Raw genomic sequence first — 22,294 nt, forward strand, 5'->3', positions numbered from 1 at the left:
AGAGAGACCTAGGCAGAGGGAGAGGGAGAAGCAGGCTCCAAGCAGGGAGCCCGATGTGGGACTTTATCCTGGAACTTTGGGGTCACGCCCTGAGCCCAAGGCAGACGCTCAACTGCTGAGCCACCTAGATGTCCCTAAAAGGCCAGTTTTTTTTTTTACTGCACATAAATGATACCTCGATTAAGAACACCACCGCCAATTCGGTTTACTAACATGGAAAAATGTTTAATATATAATACTGACCTAGGAAAAAAAAGATGGTTGCACTTATAAAGTTCACGTAGAGATGCGAAAAAGGAGGAAATCTGGAGAACTTAAAATTGTATTTTGTTGAATAAGGAGATAAAACTCCATTTAAAAAATTTCCATGCAATTGATGCTATGAGTTCTGAGGCTATAAATGTCTTAAAAAGTGCTTACAAGTGTGTGGAGCTGTACACTTAAAATCCGTTCACTTTATGCACTTCATGTTATGTGTCAATTAAAAAGTTTTTAAGGAAGGCTTAAAGAAAACTTCTGGGTAGGAGTCACACAGGTATATATCCAAATTTTTAAAAAAAGCACTTAAACTTTGTGCAGGCTACTGTATATTACACCTCAAAACAAAACCAAACCAAACCAAACCAAACAACCCACCTGAAACTGAAACTATGCTGGCGCTGTAGTGCACGAGCAGTCAGAGCCCGCCAGCCATAGGTCCACTGACTCACCCCCAGAACAGGCCTCCAGTGGCGCAGCCGACCCCCGCAGTACCTGCTCCCCGTGGCCTGCGGAAGGGGGAGCCTCTAGGGGGGGCTGCGATCCTGGGGAAGGGGGAGCCTCTAAGGGGGACTGCGATCCTGCGCAAAGGCTCACGGCTCCCAGGCACAGCTGCCTCCGGGCCCAGCGGGAAGGCGGTGGACAACCGCGCCCCTCGGGCCCCACTGCGCGCCAGAGAATCGCCGCCTTCGGGCACCCCGCCACTCCACTCCGCTCCTGGGCGGCCGCACTGACGTCACCGCCCCACCGGCCCGCCTCGCGCCCCCGCTCCGCCCCGCCCCCTTTCCCGGCGTGCGCCGCGGTAAGGCTCCTCGCCCTCGGCTTCTGCCTGTCGTCCCAAGATGGCGGACACAATGAGCCGGCGTCGCGCCGGTTGGCCCTGAGGCGACCGTGAGGAGGAACGGTCCGCGAGCCCCCGCAGTCTGGCCCGAAGAGCGTCGCACGTGCAGGAGGAGGAAGGGGAGGAGGTGGGCCGACTGTCGGCTGCCCTTACGCTCGCCGCCGGCGCGGCGCCCGCCCCGCCCGGGTCGGCCCCTCGGCAGGCAGTCAGTCCGCCCGCCCGCTCGCCGCCGGGCCCCGCCCCAGCCCTGCGCCGCCGCCGCCGCCGCCGCCGCCTCCTCCAGCCGCCGCCGCCATGAAGCTGACCGACAGCGTGCTGCGGAGTTTCCGCGTCGCCAAGGTGTTTCGCGAGAACTCGGACAAGATTAACTGCTTCGACTTCAGCCCCAACGGCGAGACGGTCATCTCGAGCAGCGACGACGACTCGATCGTGCTCTACGACTGCCAGGAGGGCAAGTGAGTGCGGCGGTGGCCCTGGGCCCGAGCCCGAGCGTGTCGTCGGCCCGTTCCTCCCTCCCTCCTTCTCTTGGCCCAGCGCTCATCCCGCTGTCCGTCCCCTCCCCCGGCCCCGCCGCCCTCCCCCGGCCTGTTTTGCACTCGCTGCTGTCAGGGCCGCTTCCACTCCGAAGCCGCCCGGGAGACCTTTACTTTTCTTTTAAAAATGAGAGTGGTAAATAATATCCTTATCATTTCGTATGACTTCGGCCTCCTGGAAAAACGCTACTGCCTCGCTCTCCAAACCCCACCTTGACCTTGACCTTTAAACGCCCGGTCCGCCCACCTCGGCCCCGGCAGGCAGCTTTTCCGCTCCTCCGACTCTGTCAAAGGTGCCGGTCAGCTCCGACCCCCGCGCAGAACCGCAGAGGCTGCTCTCCTGCCTCAGTCGGCAGCGTCACAGCTCGCTCTGCCCTCCTCGGTGACCTCGATTCAGCCCTGGCACTCCGCCCATCCCCTGCCCCTCAGCTTCCCGCGGCCTTCTGCCGGAAGGCCGCGTGGGTCGTAGTTCTTAGCTGTCAGGATTTATTTGTTGTGCCTCTTTGGGCCTCCTGTCTTTTCCTTTCTGTTCCAAATCATTCTCTTACTCCCTCAGACCCGATGCCCACGTTTAGTTAACTAATGTAGTTAGTGGTAGTTAACTTTTTAACAACATCAGAAACTTTTCCTTTTTGTCAGGAAAAAAACGAACTTGGCCGTCCCATCCCGACCTGAGTGGGAACCTGCTATGAAAACAAAGAATACATTCTAATCTAACAATTTCATGTTTCCTCTTAGACACTTTTTTAAAAATTACACTTTTTAAGGGTCTGAAATTTGTGTTGCCCCAAGTCCTCTGGAGATCCATTGCACCCCATCTCTGTAAAGTCTTAAAAGCACATTTTGCCCTTTTCTCTGGGCATCTTGTCAGCTTCACCTACCCTTTGTAGACCTGCTTTGCTCTCTCCTTGTTAAATTGTGAGCTCCTTTGGAGCAGAAACTGGTTTAGGCTAGATTTTACTTTCCTCAGCCACCTTCCCCAAGTAGGTTTCCAGGTATTTGGTTTAATTCAGTGGCTACTGGTTTTGTCAGATTTCATTTTGTTACCTGGTTGCAGATCTTAGTTTTTGAGTCCTTGAGGTTTTCTATTCTCCCACTTTCCTTTTGCCTTTTATTTTGTTTTAAAACCAGTGCCTTCTATAAACTTTCGTTTGGAACTTATCTCTTCATTTGTGAATTTGGTTATCTAAAGTAATGCTGGTTTGATTTAAGCTGTATCTTCTCCCCAGTTTTTTTCCCCACGAGAGCTGTGAAAAAGTATTATGTAACTGGTTCTGGATCTGCCTGCAGTATATGGAAGACTGGCCTAAGTGGTGGTCCTGGGGAAAGAGAGAATTGTTAGCTGGACCATTATTCATTTAGTAGATGGATTTCTGTTCAGGTCTGGCCACTTGAATCAGCTTGGAAGAGAGTAACATATAAGTCTGCAGTGAGTGTCAGGGTTGCTGGATTCTGAAGCTAAAAGTAATTTGAAGCTGGCTGACTTAATGTTTAGTGCTTGTGCACAGATTAGAACCTCTTCCTGGAACCTGAGGATGGAGATGTATATTCTCATTCAAAGAAAATAAAGGTTGTGACATGTGACAGCATTTCTTAGTTGTCTTCAAATGTGGCATAATATCTACTCGTTGGAAGCAATGACAATGACTTGGAAGTCCTGTCTTGTTAAAAGTAAAATGCCAAAAAAAAAAAAAAAAAAAAGTAAAATGTTAATTTTATGACAGTGCAGTTTATTTACTCATGTAGCAATTTTACATATTACAAACTTACAGAAAACTTAAAACAGTATTTCAAATTTCCCATATCATCTAGTAATTGGCTACATTTTACCCCTTTTGCTTTATCACTCTATGTAAATATTTAGGTGTGCATTTTTTTCTGAACCATTAGAGAATAAATTGGAGGTATCAAGCCCCTTCTCTCTAAACACTTCAACATGGATTTCCTAAGCAAAAGGACATTCTTTTATATAACCAGAGCACGTTATCCAAATTAGAAAATTTAGCATTGCTATAATAGTATAGGGCATGCTCTTTTAAATTTTCTCTTATCAGTGAATTGTGACATTTGGTCTGTGGCAAGAGTGTGGCCTGGTAGTTAGGTGACCTGGGTTCTAGTTTGGCCTTGTGACCAAGTATATGACCGAGGTCAGATCACTTCTCTGAATATTAGACGTCTTACACCCTAAAGAGTCCATGATCTTTTTTTTTTTTTTTAAATGATAGTCACAGAGAGAGAGAGAGAGAGAGGCAGAGACACAGGCAGAGGGAGAAGCAGGCTCCATGCACTGGGAGCCCGATGTGGGATTCGATCCCGGGTCTCCAGGATTGCGCCCTGGGCCAAAGGCAGGCACTAAACCACTGCGCCACCCAGGGATTCCGAGTCCATGATCTTAAGTGGTAATGTGAAGGGAAAAAAAATTGCCCCTAGTATAAGTCAAACCAACATTGGTAGAAGAGTTACTGCTTTTTCGGAAGGCATAGTAGCTCTACTAAATGGTACTAATGTTAGAATTTGAGCTTGAAAATGGCTAAAACAATGTTCTTTATGCTTCATATTTTCTAGTTTTGTGTTCATTTTGTCCATGTTTTGTTAACATCCACTGAGTGATTTTTCAACATGAAAGAATATAAAAGATTGACTTCTGGGTGATGCAAATTATTCATAGAGCAGGCTTTAATATTATTTATTCATACCTGATCATAAGAATCATAATTTGTGGAAAGAAACTTCCCAAAATATTCATGGAAAAATGTAGTGCATAGGCTTAGTAAAGATCCTGTGAAATGGATGTAAAAATTAGGATCTAGCTTTCAAACTAAGAAGTAATATGAGTTAAAAAATTTTCAGTTACTAAGAACAAAGGTTAGTGTTCTCGATAAATTTGAGACAAATAGAGCAAATGTAAGTGGAACTGAAAATTTTCCTTATACCGCACCCTTTAACATTGGCTCCTAAGGATATATCTTCACTAGTTTAGACCGAATTATTTAAATAAGTAAGCTGCTTTTTTCACTTGTAAAAACAAAGTACTCTTTTTTGAGAGCAAGAACCTGTGCTTGTGCATGCATGTGCTCACTCAGTTTACCACACAGTAACCCTGCAGCAGAACTCAGGACAGTGGACTCAACATGGTAGCCTTTGGGCTGATCTTTTTAGTTGAGCTAAAGGTTAAACGTGAGAAAGTGGAAAATTCAGTGCAGGGGAGTGAGAAGTCTTGTTTGGAAAAAGTTTTTATGTATCGAAACTCTTGACCTCACTGACATTAACAAAAATTGAAAATGCAAATATTTGACTTCTTAAAGCTGCTTGAGTAATCAGATTGTTCAGCATTTTGGTTCCATGGAGAGCGTGAACTTCTTTTTCAAAATTGGAACTCTTGGTAAACATTGGTACAGGATTTAGGAAATTCTCCTACACCTAAATGTAGAATATGGTGAATTTTTTGGTTAAAGTTTTGCTGAGATCTGTTTTATTAGCTTGATAATTGATCCTGAGGGTTCTATAAAGGGAAACATTGAAGGAACTTCAATGGATTGGTAACCTCTAGATTGGAAATATGTGATTTTACATTAAAAAGAAAACCAGGGGACCCCTGGGTGGCTCTGTGGTTTAGCACCTGCCTTTGCCCCAGGGCTTGATCCTGGAGTTCCAGGATCCAGCCGGCATGGAGCCTGCTTCTCCCTCTGCCTGTGTCTCTGCCTCTCTCTCTCTCTCTCTCTCTCTCTCTCTCATGAATAAATAAGTAAATCTTAAAAAAAAAAAAAGAAAAAAGAAAAAGAAAAGAAAAAAGAACCAGTGGCTAGTTTTTTCTAATGAAAGTTAGCTTTGCCTTCTATAGGACTCAGTAAGTACTTTGGACTTGCAGGGTAGGGAGGATGGATAGCTTCTGCAATAGCAGGTTATATTAGGAAAGGCAAGCAGTTTTGCATCTGGTTTCAGTTTTGATAAATCATTTCTTCTAGAAAAAAAGACCTTTATTTCTAAGTGAATGGCTTAAGAAAAGTTCTGGCCTCATTGGTTTGACATATTCCCATATCCCTCTTTGCCTTAAGTTCTGACTTGTGTTGTTTAATGTGCCTTTCTACCCAAATAGACGTACTTTTTCTCAAAATTTACTCACTTGAGCCCTCAAATTTACTCCCACTTCCTAACCTCAGCATTTGGTGTTCGGAGGTGAAAGTTGCACTTGATTGATTCTATTTGTTTCCTCTCTTTTGGAAAAAAATCTGTTTGTTTCCAGTGTTAGAGTTTCCCAAGAATCCTCATCCTTGCCACATCATTCAAGTGCTTCTCTTATATGAAGATCCCAGATTCGGTGATGGAGGATTTTGATGTTTTTCTCTCTCTGTCCATTTCCTCATCAGACCAAAGAGAACCCTGTACAGTAAGAAATATGGCGTGGACCTCATCAGATATACCCATGCAGCAAACACAGTCGTTTACAGCTCTAACAAAATAGACGGTAAGCAAGCCTTCTTTTTAGGAAGTTTTGGTCATAGTTTCTTTTAAATCGTTCTTGGAATCTTTGTGACTGCTTCTGCTCTGGTTAGAGTTAGTTTAATTTAAATAGTTTCTTATGATGTTAGCAATGCCAACATTGTTATGACTCAAGGGATGCTAGAAGCAATCCACTAGTACTTTGGAAGGACTTGAAACAGTATGAAAGGTCTCCAGATTAGAATGGAGAGTGGGTATAGGAAGCAATTGATTATGCTTATTGTTTGTACTTCTTTAAACTTGAAAGAATACTTTTAAAATATATAAAAGGAAAGAATACTTGACATATCACAAGTGGTAGATAACCACAAATGCTTGAGCTATGGTAATTTAAGGACCTTAGAGGAGTTTCTGGTGTATGCCCTATCTTTTATGGTGTGTGTCATAAAGGACAGTGTATTGACCTTAATTATCTTTGATTTCAGGGTCTTTTGTTCCTTTTCCCTTTTTACTTTTATTTATTTATTTATTTTTAAAGATTTTAAGTAATCTCTACACCTAATGTGGGGCTCAAAACTCACAACCCCAAAATCAAGAGTTGCATGCTCTACCAACTGAGCCAGCCAAGCACACCCTCCCCTTTTAACTTTTAACTAAAATTAATGTCTTTGAAGAGTAAAGAGTTATTTTTGGAAATTAAACTTGTGAATTTCTTTCTCTAATGATCTCTGTTTTTACCTCTATTTCCCCTGGAATAAGTCATTCTCAGTTGACAATTCATCTTAGTAATTGATCTATGTAACACTCATGTTAGGACTTTTTGTTTTTTTAAGAGAGTGTGATGAGGGGGGAGGGAGGGAGGCTCCACACCCAGTGCAGAGCCCAACTGGGGGCTCCATCTCACAACCCTGAGATCATGACCTGAGCTGAAATCAAAAGTCAGACAAGACACTTAACTAAGCTACCCATGCATCCCTACAGTAAAATTTTTCTGATGTCACCCAACAAAGATCACTTAGACTGCTATTGTGGCTATGCCTATCTCAGAGCAGATGGGCAGAAGTCTTTTTTTTTTTTATGAGACTTTTCTGCCTGTACTTGATTTTTAGTAAGTATATCATTTCTACTTTTCATGCCTCTATTTCAGAAGTGGTTTTCTAAGTAAGCAGTGCAATTGATGCTTTTGGACAAGAATATAAAACATTAGGATCCTGAGGAAACATATCTATGTGATCATCTGAATGACTGGTATACTTCTTCTGTTGGGGTATTTTTCCGGGTGATTAAATGTGAGGATTCTCCAAATATGGTGCAAAATGAGGCAAATGTGTGGCACTTGCAGCTTTGCTGCCAGGCCTCTGCTGTGAGGATGTTGCCTTTCCTGTCTCGAGTGCATCCTGAAGAGTTCCTCCAACGCTCCGTTTCCTTTTGCCTGATTCCAGGCTGAGGTAGTAGTTTGTACAGTTTGAGGGTCTATGATACCACCCGGTACAGGAGATAACTGTACAGGCCACTGCCTTGCCAGGAACAGTGCACCAGCTACTGAGTGGGGCGGAGAGGATGGCGACGCCCTGCTCATCTCTGGGAGAACAGGTAATGGGGAGGAAGTCTTTTTTTCTGCTTAGGGCAGGTGAGTCGTTACTAGAAATAGAACAACCAGAAAGATTTTGTAGTCGTCATTCTAGGACTTTGAAGATTTTCAAAGAAAACTATATTAGAGTTCCGTTTTGGAACTTAACAGAAAGTGCAATTTTCCCCTTCCCAGATCAAATGCCCTGTTATTAGAAAGTACCCCTGTGAACCACTGAAATGACTTAGTGCCTTCAGCCTCTTTGTTTCTGTGTTCTATTTGCCTCTAGAATATTCTTTCTGTGCTCTCCTGTCTGTATTTTGGCACCGTTGCCTCTTTCTCAACAATTGCTTCTTATTCCTAGTCTTTTTGGGGGCATAGCACTTTCCAGTTCTATTCTTTATGGCACTTCACTCCCTTCTCACCACCATCTTTTTTGTTTACTTTTTCAGATAGAATCGCTTGGGTTTTAAGAGTGTATTTTTCTCCCCAAGCACAAGCCTCTATGATTTTTCCTTTCTTTAATACTGGTAATCTCACTGCTATGACTTGTTGGTATATTAATGAGTTTAAGTTTTAAATATTTTAAGATATTTTTAATCCAGATTTCCTCATTTGTTCTTTTGACTACTTTATTATTATTTTTAACCTATTTCTCTGATACACAAAGTACCACTGGTTAATTTTAGAAGTAGTGGGACATTACTTTTTTTTCCATTTGTTTAGTTTTGATATAAATTGTATATCCAGTTAACATTTAGGTTAGAGTTGGGTTGACACACCGTTGGAGAACCCTGGACAAAAATATTATGCCAGAGTCCAGCCTGATCCTTAGTTTAGCATTGCTGCTTAATTCTTCGAGCCTGTTCCTCAGCAGCTAAATGTTTTCCTTTATGGCTTGCCATTTTGTGGGCACTAAAACTATTGTGTTTTGGAGGAGTGGCGCAGGCAGGTATTTTTGCAGGACAGGTTGCACTATAACTATGCAGAAGCCAAAGACTGGTGGTAACAATGACTTTAAACATTGCTCTATATGACATCAGTTTGAGAACTAAGCTTTTGAATTATGTGAAATCTGTAGTGCCCACCCCACTCTTCAGCTGTGGAGAGGAATTACTTAACCTTATTTATTTACACCTTGCTTGAGTTATGGAAACAATGAATTCTTTGATCTTGTTTTCAAGATGAATGCAAAGTAATTCCTTTAAAAATAATAGGATATCATCATGCCTTATTTGTCTTCTTACAGATACTATTCGTTACCTGTCCTTGCATGACAACAAATACATCAGATACTTTCCTGGACATAGCAAAAGGTAAGACCCAGGTGTTATAGGAGTAGATAATTCTTTTATCCCTGAGGTATCCAGAAACTGAGATTCGAGAGATTTTGTTAGTGAACTGAAGCTAGTTCCTCACCACTGTTTAGCATCCTTCTTAATCTTCTCTTGTTAACCCTCCTTAAAACAGCCAACACCTGATTACCTGAGGTTGTGGAAGCAGGGGGTAGGACTTTGTAGGTAAACTGAGATCTCAAGTTAAAACGTAATTAGGAAAAAAGTAAAAAAATAATAAAAATAATAAAATGTAATTAGGAAAAAAGTGGATTAAAGATACTCTGTGGAAACCTATGTAGTACAAATTATGTTTATCATTTAGGAACCCCAAATAATAATCAGATGTCCCTTAATGAAAGCACCATTTACGTGTATGAGGCCTCTTCCAGTATTGGTGGTCCCATTTCAGCAGACCCCTGCTTTACATAAGTATATTCCATGTGAAGATCTTAATGAGGATGCAAAAATATTTTTTTTTGCAAAAATATTATTAAATAAAATTGTCCTTTGCTACTTTTGAAAGTTCAAAAGCTTGTTTCCTTATTCTATTTTGTAGTGCATTTTATTTCTCTCTCCTACCCCAGTTTCCCCAGTGTTTTTTCTCCAGCTTTTTAAATTTGGGTTGAATGTTGAACTCATTTTCCTTTATTTTTTTATTTATTTATTTTTTTTTAAAGATTTTATTTATTCATTTATGAGAGGGAGTGGGGGGGCAGAGACACAGGCAGAGGGAGAAGTAGGCTCCAAGCAGGGATCCTGATGTGGGACTCGATCCTGGGACTCCAGTATTACACCCTGGGCTGAAGGCAGGTGCCAAACTGCTGAGCCACCCAGGGATCCCCGAACTCCTTTTCATTTGGATGATATTTTAATCACTGAGGGTATTTTGTCATGCTTTTGTTTGCAAATACAGCATTACTCCAGTACGACTTGGAGTGGTATGGAACCCTGGCAGGAGGGGGGCCAAGAGCACCGTTTTCAGCTCCGCTTCTGATTGGGCAGGGCATATCTGTGCTGAAGATGAAGGGTAGCAGCTGTTGGTTACTGTGTTGTTCCAAACAAAGAATGGCTTGTGACAAGTAGATGTTTTTGCTTCTTTGTAGTCAAATTAATGTTCACAAATGTATTGTCTGTAATTATAAGTTGATTGCAGTTGTTTAAAATTCTTTCCAATCTTCTTAATTATCCATCCTCTTGATGTTCTGATTCTTAGATGACTTTGTGCCTCTTTTGTTTTGAGAAAATCAAGGCCATCCAAAATGAGTTCTTTTCAACTTCTATCCCTTTTGCCTCTTCCTTGGAACCCTTTTCTTGAAAAGAAATAGGCTTTCTTCCTTGACAAAACCAACCTCCCTCCTTCTGCTTGCTTCTGTTTTTTTAACTAGACTTTTCCTTGTTGCCTACAAACTTACTTGGTCTTCTTTATCTTAAATCTATTTCTTGAACCTATTTCCCACTCCTTTTAACTGTCAAACATGAAAGAATAATCTACATACTCCCATCTCCACCTCCTCACACTCATTCACTGTTTAAATTATTCGGTCTATTCCTAGAATCATTTGTGGGGCTTTTTCTAAGCTGTTTTATTTCCCTTTTCCTGCTGCCTCCCGTTAAAATATACTGCCTTGGGGTTTTGTATGCTTTTATTTTATTTTATTTTATTTTTTGGTGCTCAGTTTCTCCACGACTTTTATTTTCCTTTGGCAGCTTGCTTTTCCCATCTTGGTTCTACTCTTGTTATTCTTGGCCTCCCTTCTTTTGACTTTAAAATAAACAAGGTTCTACCCTAGTTTTTCTTCCTCTCTTTATATTTTTCAGATATCTCCATCACTAATTTCATTCACCTCTACTCAGATGGCTTCCCAAAACAGTGTTTTCAATTCATGTCTATTCTGATTTCCAGACTCCATTTCCACCTCCAGGTTTTATATACGTCTAAGTAGGTGTTTCTTTCATGCCCCCACCTGATAGGTCCAGCACACCATCCCTCGTTGTTACATGCCTTGGGCCCACTCTTCTCTGTTTGTGTCATATTTCCTCATCACTGTTCTTCTAATTATCCTGACTCAAAGCCTCTGTTACTTGTTTGCTTTCTTTCCCTGCTTTCACATGTAGTGAGCTGTTAATCCTATTGATTCTGCCTAGGTTTAACCTCATGTGTCACTTCGCTCTGTTCTTTCCTTTTCTTCTGCCCCAGCTCATGCCCTATATCAAGTGAATTATTGGCAAATCCTAATTAATCTCCCAATCCCTCATCATCCTGCTTTAGCATCCTATGTACAGCTCTGACCACTTCACAGTCTCTGCCCGGAAACTTTAATGGTTCGCTGTATCTGTCTGCTCCTTTCCTTTGGAATCAAGCTTGCCTCCCTTCAGCTCTCATTTTCTTAGCATTATCTCCTGACATTTGAGTTAAGGTGAACTCTGGGCTGCTTCCTGAATGTGGACCTCATGCCTTCCTACCTGGCACTTTTTCTGTAAGGGCATTTCCCGATGAAATCCTGTCCTCTATGTGTGCTGCTTCTTCTGGAAGGCCTTCTCTGACCATCTCTCAGATTTCTTTGGGCTAGTTAAGCTTTCTTATTTCTTAAAGTTGAGGTTTTGCTTCTCATTGTATATCCTTTATCTCTTAGCATAGAGTCTTGTGCCAAGACAGATTTCCTCTGAGCTTTTGCCCTGAATACCATGGCATTAAAATTACATGTCCACATGCATTCTGCTCACTCTTTTATTACCACCTCAGCATTCAGGAAATTTTGGCTTACGATATCTTTAAATGTTTAAGTTGAGGAACTAGTCCAGATATTAGTTGAGTTGAATTGTTAGAAATTCTTCTTTAGATAAAAACTTTATTTAAAAAAGTGTATTTTCTCATTTTCTATTCATGGCATAAATTTTAATTCTTTCCAGTGGCACGAAAACTTCCTGAACCCCTTACAGTGTCATCCAAAACTTGAACAACTTCTATTTCTAGATTTTTTTTTTTTTTTTTTAAGTTCATTCACGGGATCCCTGGGTGGCGCAGCGGCTTAGCACCTGCCTTTGGCCCAGGGCGCGATCCTGGAGACCCGGGATCGAATCCCACATCAGACTCCCGGTGCATGGAGCCTGCTTCTCCCTCTGCCTATGTCTCCGCCTCTCTCTCTCTGTGTGACTATCATAAATAAATAAAAATTTAAAAAAAAGTTCATTCACAAATAAGCTGTGCGATTTTGGTCATCTTTTTGACTTCAAGCTTTTGTCAAAATGAGATAGCACAACACCAACATTTCTTTTATAATCTTCATCTATAATATCAGCTCCTGTATCTGTGAAGTGTTTTACAGCCAAGCCAGAATGTATGGAACTACTCTTCCATAATTCGGAAGGAAGAGTTATCCAAATGTCTGTTTTCACAAGGGCTTTCTCTGTAGGTGGTACTGTAGAATCATAGGTGCTATATAGGTCCTAGCTCCCCTCATTTGGGTTGGGGTTGTGGTGTGTTCTGAGAGGCAGATGAAGTAGAGCCACGTGCCGTCCTTCCTTGCAGGCCAGGCCCAAATGCTTGGGAGGCAGTGTGTATCTTCAGAGCAGGGTGTGGTAGAGTGAGAAAATGAGCAGAGGGGACAAGAGAGCTCAGGGTGAACCTTTTGAAGAGAGGTCTTCTAGTGAGTGACTCTTAATGCTATAACCACAAAAGGGGACCCATATCAAAAATACAGTTGCTATTAGCACAGACCTGTGGCTTAGTAAGTGTGGTGCCCAAGCCAACAGTCTTATCATCACCTAGGAGCTTGTTAGAAAGAAGTACAAGTTCTCAGACCTCACCCCAGACCTACTGGATTAGAAGTTCTAGGAGTAGATCCCAGTAGTCTGTGTTTCAGTCCACCCCTCGGGTGATGCAAATGGCACTCAGGTTTGAGACTGTTAGTGTAGTCCTCAAAACCCTAAGGAATCATGAGAGTTTTTTGTTTTGTTTTTTAATTGTAATATAGTTTAATACCATAAATTCATCCTCTCAGAGTACCCAGTTCAGGTTTTTAGTATATTCACAGAGTTGGGCAACAATCATCACTAATCCAAAACATTTTCATAACTCCCAAATAGAAACCCTGCACCCATTAGCAGTCACTTCTCATTCCCTCTTCTCAAGTCCCCAGCAATCACTAATCTACTTTCTGTCTCTATAGCTTTGCTTATTCTGGATATTTTGTGTAAATGAGACACTGTGTGGCCTTTTATGTCCAGTTCTTTCATTTACTATGTTTCCAAGGTGAATACATGTTGTAACATGAACCAGGGCTTCATTTCTTTTTGTTAGCAAATAATGTTTTATTATATGTATGTACCACATTTTGCTTATCCATTCATTAGTTGATGGGCATTGGGGTTGTTTCTACTCTTCGGGTAATATGAATAATGCTGCTGTGGACATATGTGTACATTTTTGTGTAGACATACTTTCATTGCCCTTGGGTATATACCTAGAGGTGGAATTTCTGGGCCCTTTAGTAATTATCTGTCTTTAACTTTTTGAAGAACTGGAAAACTTAAAAAGCAACTGCACCATTTTACATTCCAGTCAGCAATGCGTGAGAGTTCTAATTTCTCCATATCCTTACCAACACTTATCTATTGTGAAGTAATATCTCCTTGTGGTTTGATTTACATTTTTATGTTGTAGTTTTGTTTCTTTTCTCATTATATTAGTTGCCTTTGGTTATTCCAGATTACTTGTATATGTATGTTTCTTAAAATGGCAGTTTTGGAAGAACAGGTGTAGATAGAGGGGTTTAGAGTTCACATCCAATTTTTGCAAATATTTTGCTTCAACTCCTATTTATCTTGATGCATTGCAGGGTGGTGGCCTTGTCCATGTCACCTGTGGATGACACTTTCATTTCTGGGTCTCTTGATAAGACCATTCGACTCTGGGATCTCCGGTCTCCTAACTGCCAGGTAATGGTACCTCACAGTTACACTTTGAGTGTTTTCTATGGTAGGCAATGTCATCAGCTCCTCCTCTCAAAGAAAGGAGAAAGTAATGATTCTATTTTGAGATCCCAGAGTCTTTCTAAACTTTGGAGAAAATCTGTCTTCCTGGTAGGTAGCTGGTAATTAAGCAAATACACTAATCCAGTGCATATTGTGTTATGCTCTGTGGCTTTTTGCTTTCAAAACCGTTTTCCTAAAACCTGTGAGCTATAGCTTTTATTTGAATTCAGTGTTTATAGAATTGTACAGTTAGGGCTGATGAAGCTAGTTTTATGGAGATGTGTTTGTAAAAACCCTCATTTTAGTTTTTTGCTTTTTCATTCCCTAGGTAGGCAGGTATCCTTTTTTGTGTCCCTTTCTTAGTTTTTATTGGAAAAAATTAATTATATAATGGTAGAATCCTGGGTTCATTAACTTTTCTTTTTATTTTTTCTTAGGGCCTCATGCATCTACAAGGCAAGCCAGTTTGTTCCTTTGATCCAGAAGGGTTAATTTTTGCTGCAGGTGTCAATTCTGAAATGGTTAAACTTTATGACCTTCGCTCTTTTGATAAGGTAAAACCTTTGAGTCTTTGAGCTATCTTGACATTACAGAAGTTTTGAAGGGTAAGATGGGAGCCTTTTCCATGGTAGAGGAGGTATGTGGTAGACTTTAGAGAATGTTGGAGCAGTAGTTCTCCCTCTGCGTTTCCTAGTCAAAAAGAAATCTAAAGGGACAGAATCAGAGTTGGCTCTGGCAAGAGGAACACTGATGGGCCTTGGGCTGGGGCTGCTGTCTTTATCATTTCAGGGGCCATTTGCGACTTTTAAGATGCAGTACGATCGGACTTGTGAGTGGACAGGACTTAAGTTCAGCAATGATGGTAAACTCATCCTCATCTCCACCAATGGCAGCTTCATCCGTCTCATCGATGCATTCAAAGGAGTGGTGATGCACACCTTTGGGGTGAGCTGACAACCTTTGAGCGTAGTTATTTCTGTGGTCTCACCTCCTGGGCTGAGAATTATGTTAGCTGGTTGGTGACCAGCAGTTATCCTTAACTCACCAATGGAGGCACGGGCTTGCATTTTCATTCTGGACATGAACTTCTCTTGGATTCCGAGACATTCACTTCTCACACAGTGACCCAAATTTGGAGTTTAGATACAAAATAATCCTTGACCATAATAATTTGATTGTTGCATTGAATATGGAGCTGGAGATGGGGTTGAATTGTAAAGAGTACCAACCTTGTGTGGAACATTGGTGACACTACGCATGAGGAGGAGAGGGTTTCATGGAAAGGTGATGTGTGTGCTGGGTCAGTGTTTGCAGGCAGGGCTGTGATAAGAGAACTGTTCTTTTTTTAGGGTTATGCCAATAGCAAAGCTGTTACTCTGGAAGCCTCATTTACTCCAGACTCCCAGTTTATTATGATTGGTAAGCTTTCTTTATCCCCCTTGGAGGTTATTTCTCTGGTACTGTACATTTGTTTCTTGTGTTATTTTTGTTAGTTTTAACTAATTAAGATACTACTTATTATCCTTTTGATAGACATTCTCAGATTTCAGTATAGTACATTATGCCAAAAGTGTAGTGTCTTTATCCTGATTTTGCAGTTCTTTACTGGGATTAACGTTGATCTTCCCTGGATTAGCATAAGAATTAAACTCTTACAAGCACAATATTACTAGTAATACTAACTTCCTGATATAACCCTACATTAGGTTGTCAGTGGCTCAATGTTGGTAGGGTGTGATAGTATTCAGCCTCCTTTTTACATGAGAAAACTGAAGTTACAGGGGAAATGACTTGCTCAGGAACAAATAACTACAGTTAAGATCAGTTTCAGTTTCCAAAGTCTCTTTTCTTTACTGCCTTTTCGTCCTCAATTTCTGATGAGGGGCCCGAAGCTGGGCTTTTCTGCAGATATCAATCCATATCTTTCCTATTTGTTTTTTCATTGCACCTTGAGCTGTTGTATTTTTCTTTACCATTCCCTTTAGGTTCAGAGGATGGCAAGATCCATGTCTGGAATGGAGAGAGTGGTATAAAAGTAGCTGTGTTGGATGGCAAGCACACAGGCCCCATTACTTGTTTGCAGTTCAACCCCAAGTTCATGACCTTTGCCAGCGCATGTTCCAACATGGTATGTGAACATGACTCCCACTTAGGGGCCCTTTCTGGTTGGGGTGGTAGGTGCTTCAGTGAGCACGGCAAGCTGCATTGTAAATAGGTATGTTACAAGAAGCACCTGGTGGCCTGGTGAAAGATCAGTCCTTAAGTGTCAGACTCTTGATTTCAGCTCAGGTTGTGATCTCAAGGTCCTGGGATCAAGCCCTGAGTCAGCCTCCCTGCCTAATGGGAAGTCTGCTTCTCTCTCTCCCTCTACCACTACCCCCCTAAATAAATAAATCTTAAAAAAATAAAAATAAAAAAAAGTAAAAGACCAGTCCAACCAGAGATCAGATAATAGGAGGTAGTGAACCAGGGAAGCCACCAGTTGAGGAACAAGAACTTGCATGCTTGTCCTATACCTATTTATTAAAAGATTTTACTTGAGAGAGAGCGAGCGAGTGACAGCACGAGCAGGGTGAGGAGCAGAGGGAGAAGCAGACTCCCCACTGAGCATGGAGCCCCACATGGGGCTCAATCCTGCAACTCCAAGATCATGACCTGAGCCAAAGACAGATGCTTAACCAGCTGAGCCACCCAGAAGCCTCAATTTTGTCTTTCCCTGGGTGGCGCAGCGGTTTAGCGCCTGCCTTTGGCCCAGGGCGCGATCCTGGAGACCCGGGATCGAATCCCACGTCGGGCTCCCGGTGCATGGAGCCTGCTTCTCCCTCTGCCTGTGTCTCTGCCTCTCTCTCTCTCTCACTGTGTGCCTATCATAAATAAATAAAAATTTAAAAAAAAAAAAAAATATTTTGAAGAAATAAAATATTACCAGCCTTTTGTGGCTACAGCCTCTCGGTGTGCCATTTCTTTCAGTTTTTGCTGAAAAACTCAGAATTTCTTACAATTGATCATAACTCATTACTTAGAATTTCCTCTAGGCCCCTGTCTCTTCTTTAGACAATGCTAGTGCTAGAACAAAGCATGTCTCAGTCACAGTTTCTTTTTGGCATCTCTTAAATCTACCTGAGTATTTGAGGATGAGGGATTTTGCTTTAGCCTACCCAGAACACATTGCCCCCTTTTTTTTTTCCAACTAAGGAAAGTGTTGGAAAGAAATGTGGCAAAACCAGTTCAATCCCTTTCACTTTTTTACAGCTCAGGAAGGAGAGGACCTATTGGAGGTTACCTGGCAGATTAACAATGAGGCCAGGTTACCTAGATACCCACTTCTCAGACAGCTTTCCTGTTTTTCCTTACCATTGGACCTCTAGGGTAGGAGGTAGACAGTGTTGGAGACAGAACTAGCTTAACTTTCATGTGGAGGGGGCAGTGTTTCTCCATAGATTGCCTGAATTGATTGGTAATGAGAGAAGGCCACCAGCTGTAATTCCTCACCAATGGGGTTGGGCATGGTGATGCTGTGGTGAGGAGTAAGAACCCTCAGCATTGAGGAGAGAGGGTTGCCTTTTTAAAAGTTGACTTTGTTTCTCCTTCCAGGCCTTTTGGTTGCCTACCATTGATGACTGACCTTGGTGCTGCTCGGCTGTTTATGTACAGTGAGGGTGGCCAACAGGAAAAAACTCAGAGGGGACTGAGATACTGGATTGGATCATTTGACTGGGCTGGAGAGCATCCTTCCACATGGCCTTCCCATGGATGTGCTGTACATCTGCTCAAAAGAAAAAAAGGACTTTGCCGAGCTTCTTCAAAAAGACTCTTGGTGTGGCAGATTCTATCAGGACTTCAGATTTTCCAGCTGTCACTGCACTGAGCTCCTCCAGAGGAGTGACCAGATTCATGATTAGGGTATACTGGGGCCCTCAAGACGCCTTCAATTTTGAATGTATTTGCTGCTGAGGAGCCGGTGAAGTTGTTAATTCTGCACATCCCTTCTCCCACCCCTGTAAATGCATGGGAAGCTACAGTTCTGGTTTTGAGATGCTAAGGGCAGCTCAGCACCCCTTGCCCTCACCCTGCATGTCTTGTTACTGGGTCTCCCCGTGTCATTGTGGCATTGTTCCACAACCATCATGTCACTTAGGTGCCAAACATTTACAGAAATAAGTCTTCATATATCTTGGGGTAAGAAAGGGACAGATACAGAAAGGAGGACCTTGTCAGGAACCCTTGTGAGTTAGTTGTGTAAGGGTAGGTGATCAGGGCATGCCTCAAGGCTCTGAGTTTTGGGTGGGAAATGGCACAGGAGCCTGAGAGAGTGGGAAGTGGAGGTTGCAGGTGAGGTAAGTTCCTATTGCTGGGCAGTTTAGCGGTAGCCTGATGTGATCCCCTATCATTAAGACAAACCTGCAGTCTTTCTTGGTGCCTGCCAAGCTTGGTTTTATACAAAAGCAAGGTGGGAGTTTATTTTTGTACATGAGATACATCACGCTTTCCTGTGGGCCAGTATTGTGGAGTGAGTCTGAGTTGTTTACACTGATGCCTTCCCTGCCCACCCCAAATTGTGTACAGTCTCCAGAGGATACCACCCCTTTTCCAGCTCCCAAGTAAGAGCTGGCTCTAGGCCTGTGTTATATGTTATATTTAGCCTTTTTATATATGACATGGGGTTTCTGTTGTTGGTATTTTAGCACAGTGTGTACACCTTCATTTAAATATATCCGTGTGTGCATACATATGTATATATATGTATGTATGTATGTATGCATGCATATATATATATGTATATGGAATATGTCACTTCTCAAGAGTTCAGCAGAAGGAGATGGGGTCCTGCAGCCCAGGAGAAAGACTGCATCCTTTCTAATAGTGTTTGCCACAAGTGTTAGTCTTCTCTATTAACTTTTTCCTTTGGGAGACAGAATGAAGCAAAGCTTCAAGTGTTTGCTGTTCCCATGGCAGCTAAATGAGGGTCTTGGGATAACTTCCCTTGTGTTCCTCAAGCCGCACTTTGGGGCCCTTTCTGCAGTATTAGCCCCCTTTTTTGCTCGGTGATGCTCTGTCTGCGCCTGTACGTGTGTGACAGTCACTTTTGCATGCCTTTTGTGTCTGGCTTCTAGCGTTTGGGGACAAGATGCTGGAACCAGAGCATTTTCAGTTTGAAGCTTCTTTTCCAATTACAGGTCATTCCTGTTTACCTGGTATGTCTGCTTTCTTCTTTTCCTTGCCTTCTCTTGGAAGGGGGAGAGGTCTTGATCAGGGTTGAGATGAGCTAAGACTGGCTCATAGCCTTTCCTTCCCCTGTTATGGCCTTCTTAAAGCTGGACCAGTGGCATGTTATTTCACTAAGTCCCCAAACACGTGAGCAGGTCATACATTCCCTGCAGATACAGAACCAGGCTCAGCAAGGTTATGATTTGCCCAAGAGTACACAGCTGCTAAAGGGGGGAGCAAGCCATTAACTGCTTTTGTTCAGCAGCCGGAATAGGCTGTGAATTGCTAGCAGTTACTGTTTTGTTAGCAGTTACTTTTGACTTGTTCCTCAAGCTTAAAGGGCAAGGGGCATACATCTTTTCAAAACGTAGACTGGAATCTGCAATGCCACCATCAATAGCTCTGCCTTCTCAGAGTGGAAGAACTTTTAGAAACCAGATGATCTGAGCTATTACTGCCCACTCATGGCTCTTCAGGGTAGAAAATTCATGGTAGGAGTAACTGTCCAGAGAGTGCTTGAGACTGTGGATTTACAAGGGCTGCATAATTAACATACCTGCAACCAGAGCAGCCACTTGCCTGTCAGTAAGGAAGAGGATTTCTATTGAGTTTCTGTGTGTCCAAAGCTGAGGTACCATGTCCTTTGAAATATGCACAGCACTGCCTCTCTTTCTAGGGACCTGTGGCTAGAGAGCTGGCTCCTGAGTGTGGAAGGAAAGAGGAAAGATACTGGCTGGAAGTGACTGGAAACGATGTGGGAATGAGGCAGAATAAAGGGAGCAGAGGTATGGGGCTGCAGGGATGCTCTCAGTGGAGCCAGGGGTACTCCAGCTCTCTGGGGTGGGAGGGGGCACACACCGTACGTACTCTCAAGAGTTTAGGCCAAAGCCACCAGTTTGTAAGTGACACTGCACTGCTCAACCACCAGCCAGTGGGGTGTTTTTATTTTTATTATTTTTTAGACAAAAACTTCCCTGTTGCAATCATAATTAATGCTTATTGAGGAAATTTGGGGAATTTTTAAATGAATCAGTTCGCCACCCAAATGCTACCACTGTTAATCTTTTGGTGTTAAATGTTCCTCTAGACATTTCTGTGCATAGATTTTTGGTGTGTTTACATAGTTGTTATTCTACTGTATATACAATTTTATGTCCCTTTTGTACTTAACATATAAACATTTTTTCCATGTTACCAGTCTTAAAGTTTTATGGCTGTAGACTCCGTTGTTGAGTTTCCATAGCATGGTTTGCATGGTTCCCTAGAGTTGGGAGGGAGGGGTGGGTTGTCTCCTGTTAGTCCTCTTGACTCACCCTGGGACTCATAATGCTGTGTGGATGGATTGTTGGACTCCCTGGGACTGCCCCTGCCTGTTCCCGGTGACCAAGGCCTGTGGCCTGGCTGGTGGGAAAAAACCCTAGACCCAAACAACGCATAGCAGCCTGGGTGGTCTCAACCACAGGCTCTAATAGCAGCCACGGGGCCAGAAATGAGTGACTGGGAAGACCCAACCTGAGACAGCACTGAAATAGTATTTCAGACGCTGGCACGTACCTCAGGCTGCCTTTCATGCCCCATTGTTACCTCAACCCTTGATCAGATCGGCAGCTTCTAGCTGGAATAGTTTGCCCTGCTACAGTGGCCCTGGCTTCTATGGGGCAAAGATAATGGGGCTGCTTCTCTTAGGCTCCTGTACCAGTTCTGGCAGAGGGCCTGCCCAATAGCTTGATAACCCATTGCCTGGCTTGTGAGTTGGTAACTCCTCGAATGTGTGCACTAACTCAGGATCCTCAGAGCTGCAGGACCTGCTGCCTACCTCTTCCTGCTTCTCTCTGAACTAGAGAAGACCTCCTTGGGCCTGCCACTTTGCCCATAGTCATTGGAGGTTGGCCAAAGAATATGAAGAGCCGCAGAGGGAACATCCCAGCTTGTGAGCAAGAGGCCATGCATAGGTTCTCCTGGCAGAACAGATCAGTCAAGGAGAAAGAGCCCCCCGCCCACAGTCTGGTGGGAAAGCTGCTGCATTCGGCTCTGCTAAGACCCATGAACACACAGATCAGGGTGGCTGACCCTGCAGCAGTCACTCCTGTCAATTTGGCGGGATTGCACTGGAGAGACCTGCTGTGCCCACTCCCTGGGCTTTGGCCTTGTGTTGAGAAGCAAGAGCAGGCAGTGGGCTGGGTCAGAAGCTAAGTCATCAGGCTGCTGGGGTGAGCTTCCTTAGCAGCTGACATGAGAGACAGGCACAGGATGCTGCCCACACTGCTGGGGGATAGGGGTGGTTGCTGCAGACAGAGGAAGTAAGAGTGCACAGGTCGTAAGGCACACTCCTGCATTTACCAGCCATCTAAATAGAGCAGGCTGGAGAGGCTGCCACTGCTTCTGGGGCCACCAGTTTGTCAGGACTTTGCTGTGGACAGATGGGAGGCCCAGAAGTAGCTGGGCTGTGGGACAGGTCTGAAAAACAAGAAATTTGGTAGTTTTCCCCTATCCCTTCCCTGGAGAATATAGGAAATGGAGTCTAAAATGAGTTCATTAGGGGGGCCTGCCTGCTTAATTAAGTCACTAGAGCATGTGTCTCGATCTCAAGGTCGTGAATTCAAGCTCCACATTGGGCACAGAACTTACTTTAAAAAAATAAAGTGGGCAAATTAAATAAAATGAGTTAATGGGCAGGAAAGGGGGCCTGAGAGCCTCCCCAATAAACCATACATAAATTTTACCATCAATTCTGGTGCCTCTTTGCTCATGTTCCTCCTGGCCCATCTAGGTTGTGAGTTGCCTGGTTAGAATTTATCTCAATTGTAAACTAAAGAAGGAGTGTGAGGCTGAGGTCATAAAGGTGGTCACCTTGTAATTCAACAAATGCTTCTGAGCACCCGGGCCTTGGCAAGTCCTAGGTATTAATAGTCTTGTGGGGAAGGTAAGAACTAAGCTGCTCATCAAACAAGCCCTGGAACCCTGAGTGACTTGTCTCCAGCTAATTCTTGCTTTATTGAAATTGGCATTCAAATCCAAGTTAAAGGCACTCCTTCTGGTACATCAAGCCCAGAGCTCACAGATGGTGGTAGAGACTTTTCTGTTCCCTGGACCACAGTTCCCTCACTGGGGCTCACCCCACGTTGGGAACTAG

The 22,294-nt window shown here is 43.1% G+C and overlaps 2 protein-coding genes and 1 non-coding gene across 3 annotated transcripts in view; 2 read left to right on the top strand and 1 right to left on the bottom strand.

The window, feature by feature from the left end:
- GLYCTK (glycerate kinase) overlaps nt 1–2,013 on the bottom strand; it is a 34,528-nt gene extending 32,515 nt beyond the window's left edge. The window contains exon 1 of the mRNA XM_038566255.1: nt 1,880–2,013. The gene's annotated coding sequence lies outside the window, so the exon portion shown is untranslated. The remainder of the gene's footprint in view (nt 1–1,879) is intronic.
- Nucleotides 1,085–20,355, top strand: WDR82 (WD repeat domain 82). The gene is made up of 9 exons (XM_038566257.1): nt 1,085–1,554; nt 6,000–6,097; nt 8,892–8,958; nt 13,818–13,917; nt 14,391–14,507; nt 14,743–14,898; nt 15,303–15,372; nt 15,939–16,081; nt 17,548–20,355. The coding sequence occupies exons 1-9, from the start codon at nt 1,394–1,396 to the stop codon at nt 17,575–17,577; spliced, it is 942 nt and encodes a 313-aa protein (XP_038422185.1). The 5' UTR covers nt 1,085–1,393; the 3' UTR covers nt 17,578–20,355.
- Nucleotides 7,517–7,595, top strand: MIRLET7G (microRNA let-7g). The gene has a single exon (NR_049266.1). It is a non-coding gene; the product is annotated as a microRNA let-7g (primary transcript).
- Nucleotides 20,356–22,294: the final 1,939 nt, after the last annotated feature.

This window comes from Canis lupus, chromosome 20, assembly GCF_011100685.1.
Source record: "Canis lupus familiaris isolate Mischka breed German Shepherd chromosome 20, alternate assembly UU_Cfam_GSD_1.0, whole genome shotgun sequence".
Taxonomy (NCBI): Eukaryota; Metazoa; Chordata; class Mammalia; order Carnivora; family Canidae; genus Canis; species Canis lupus.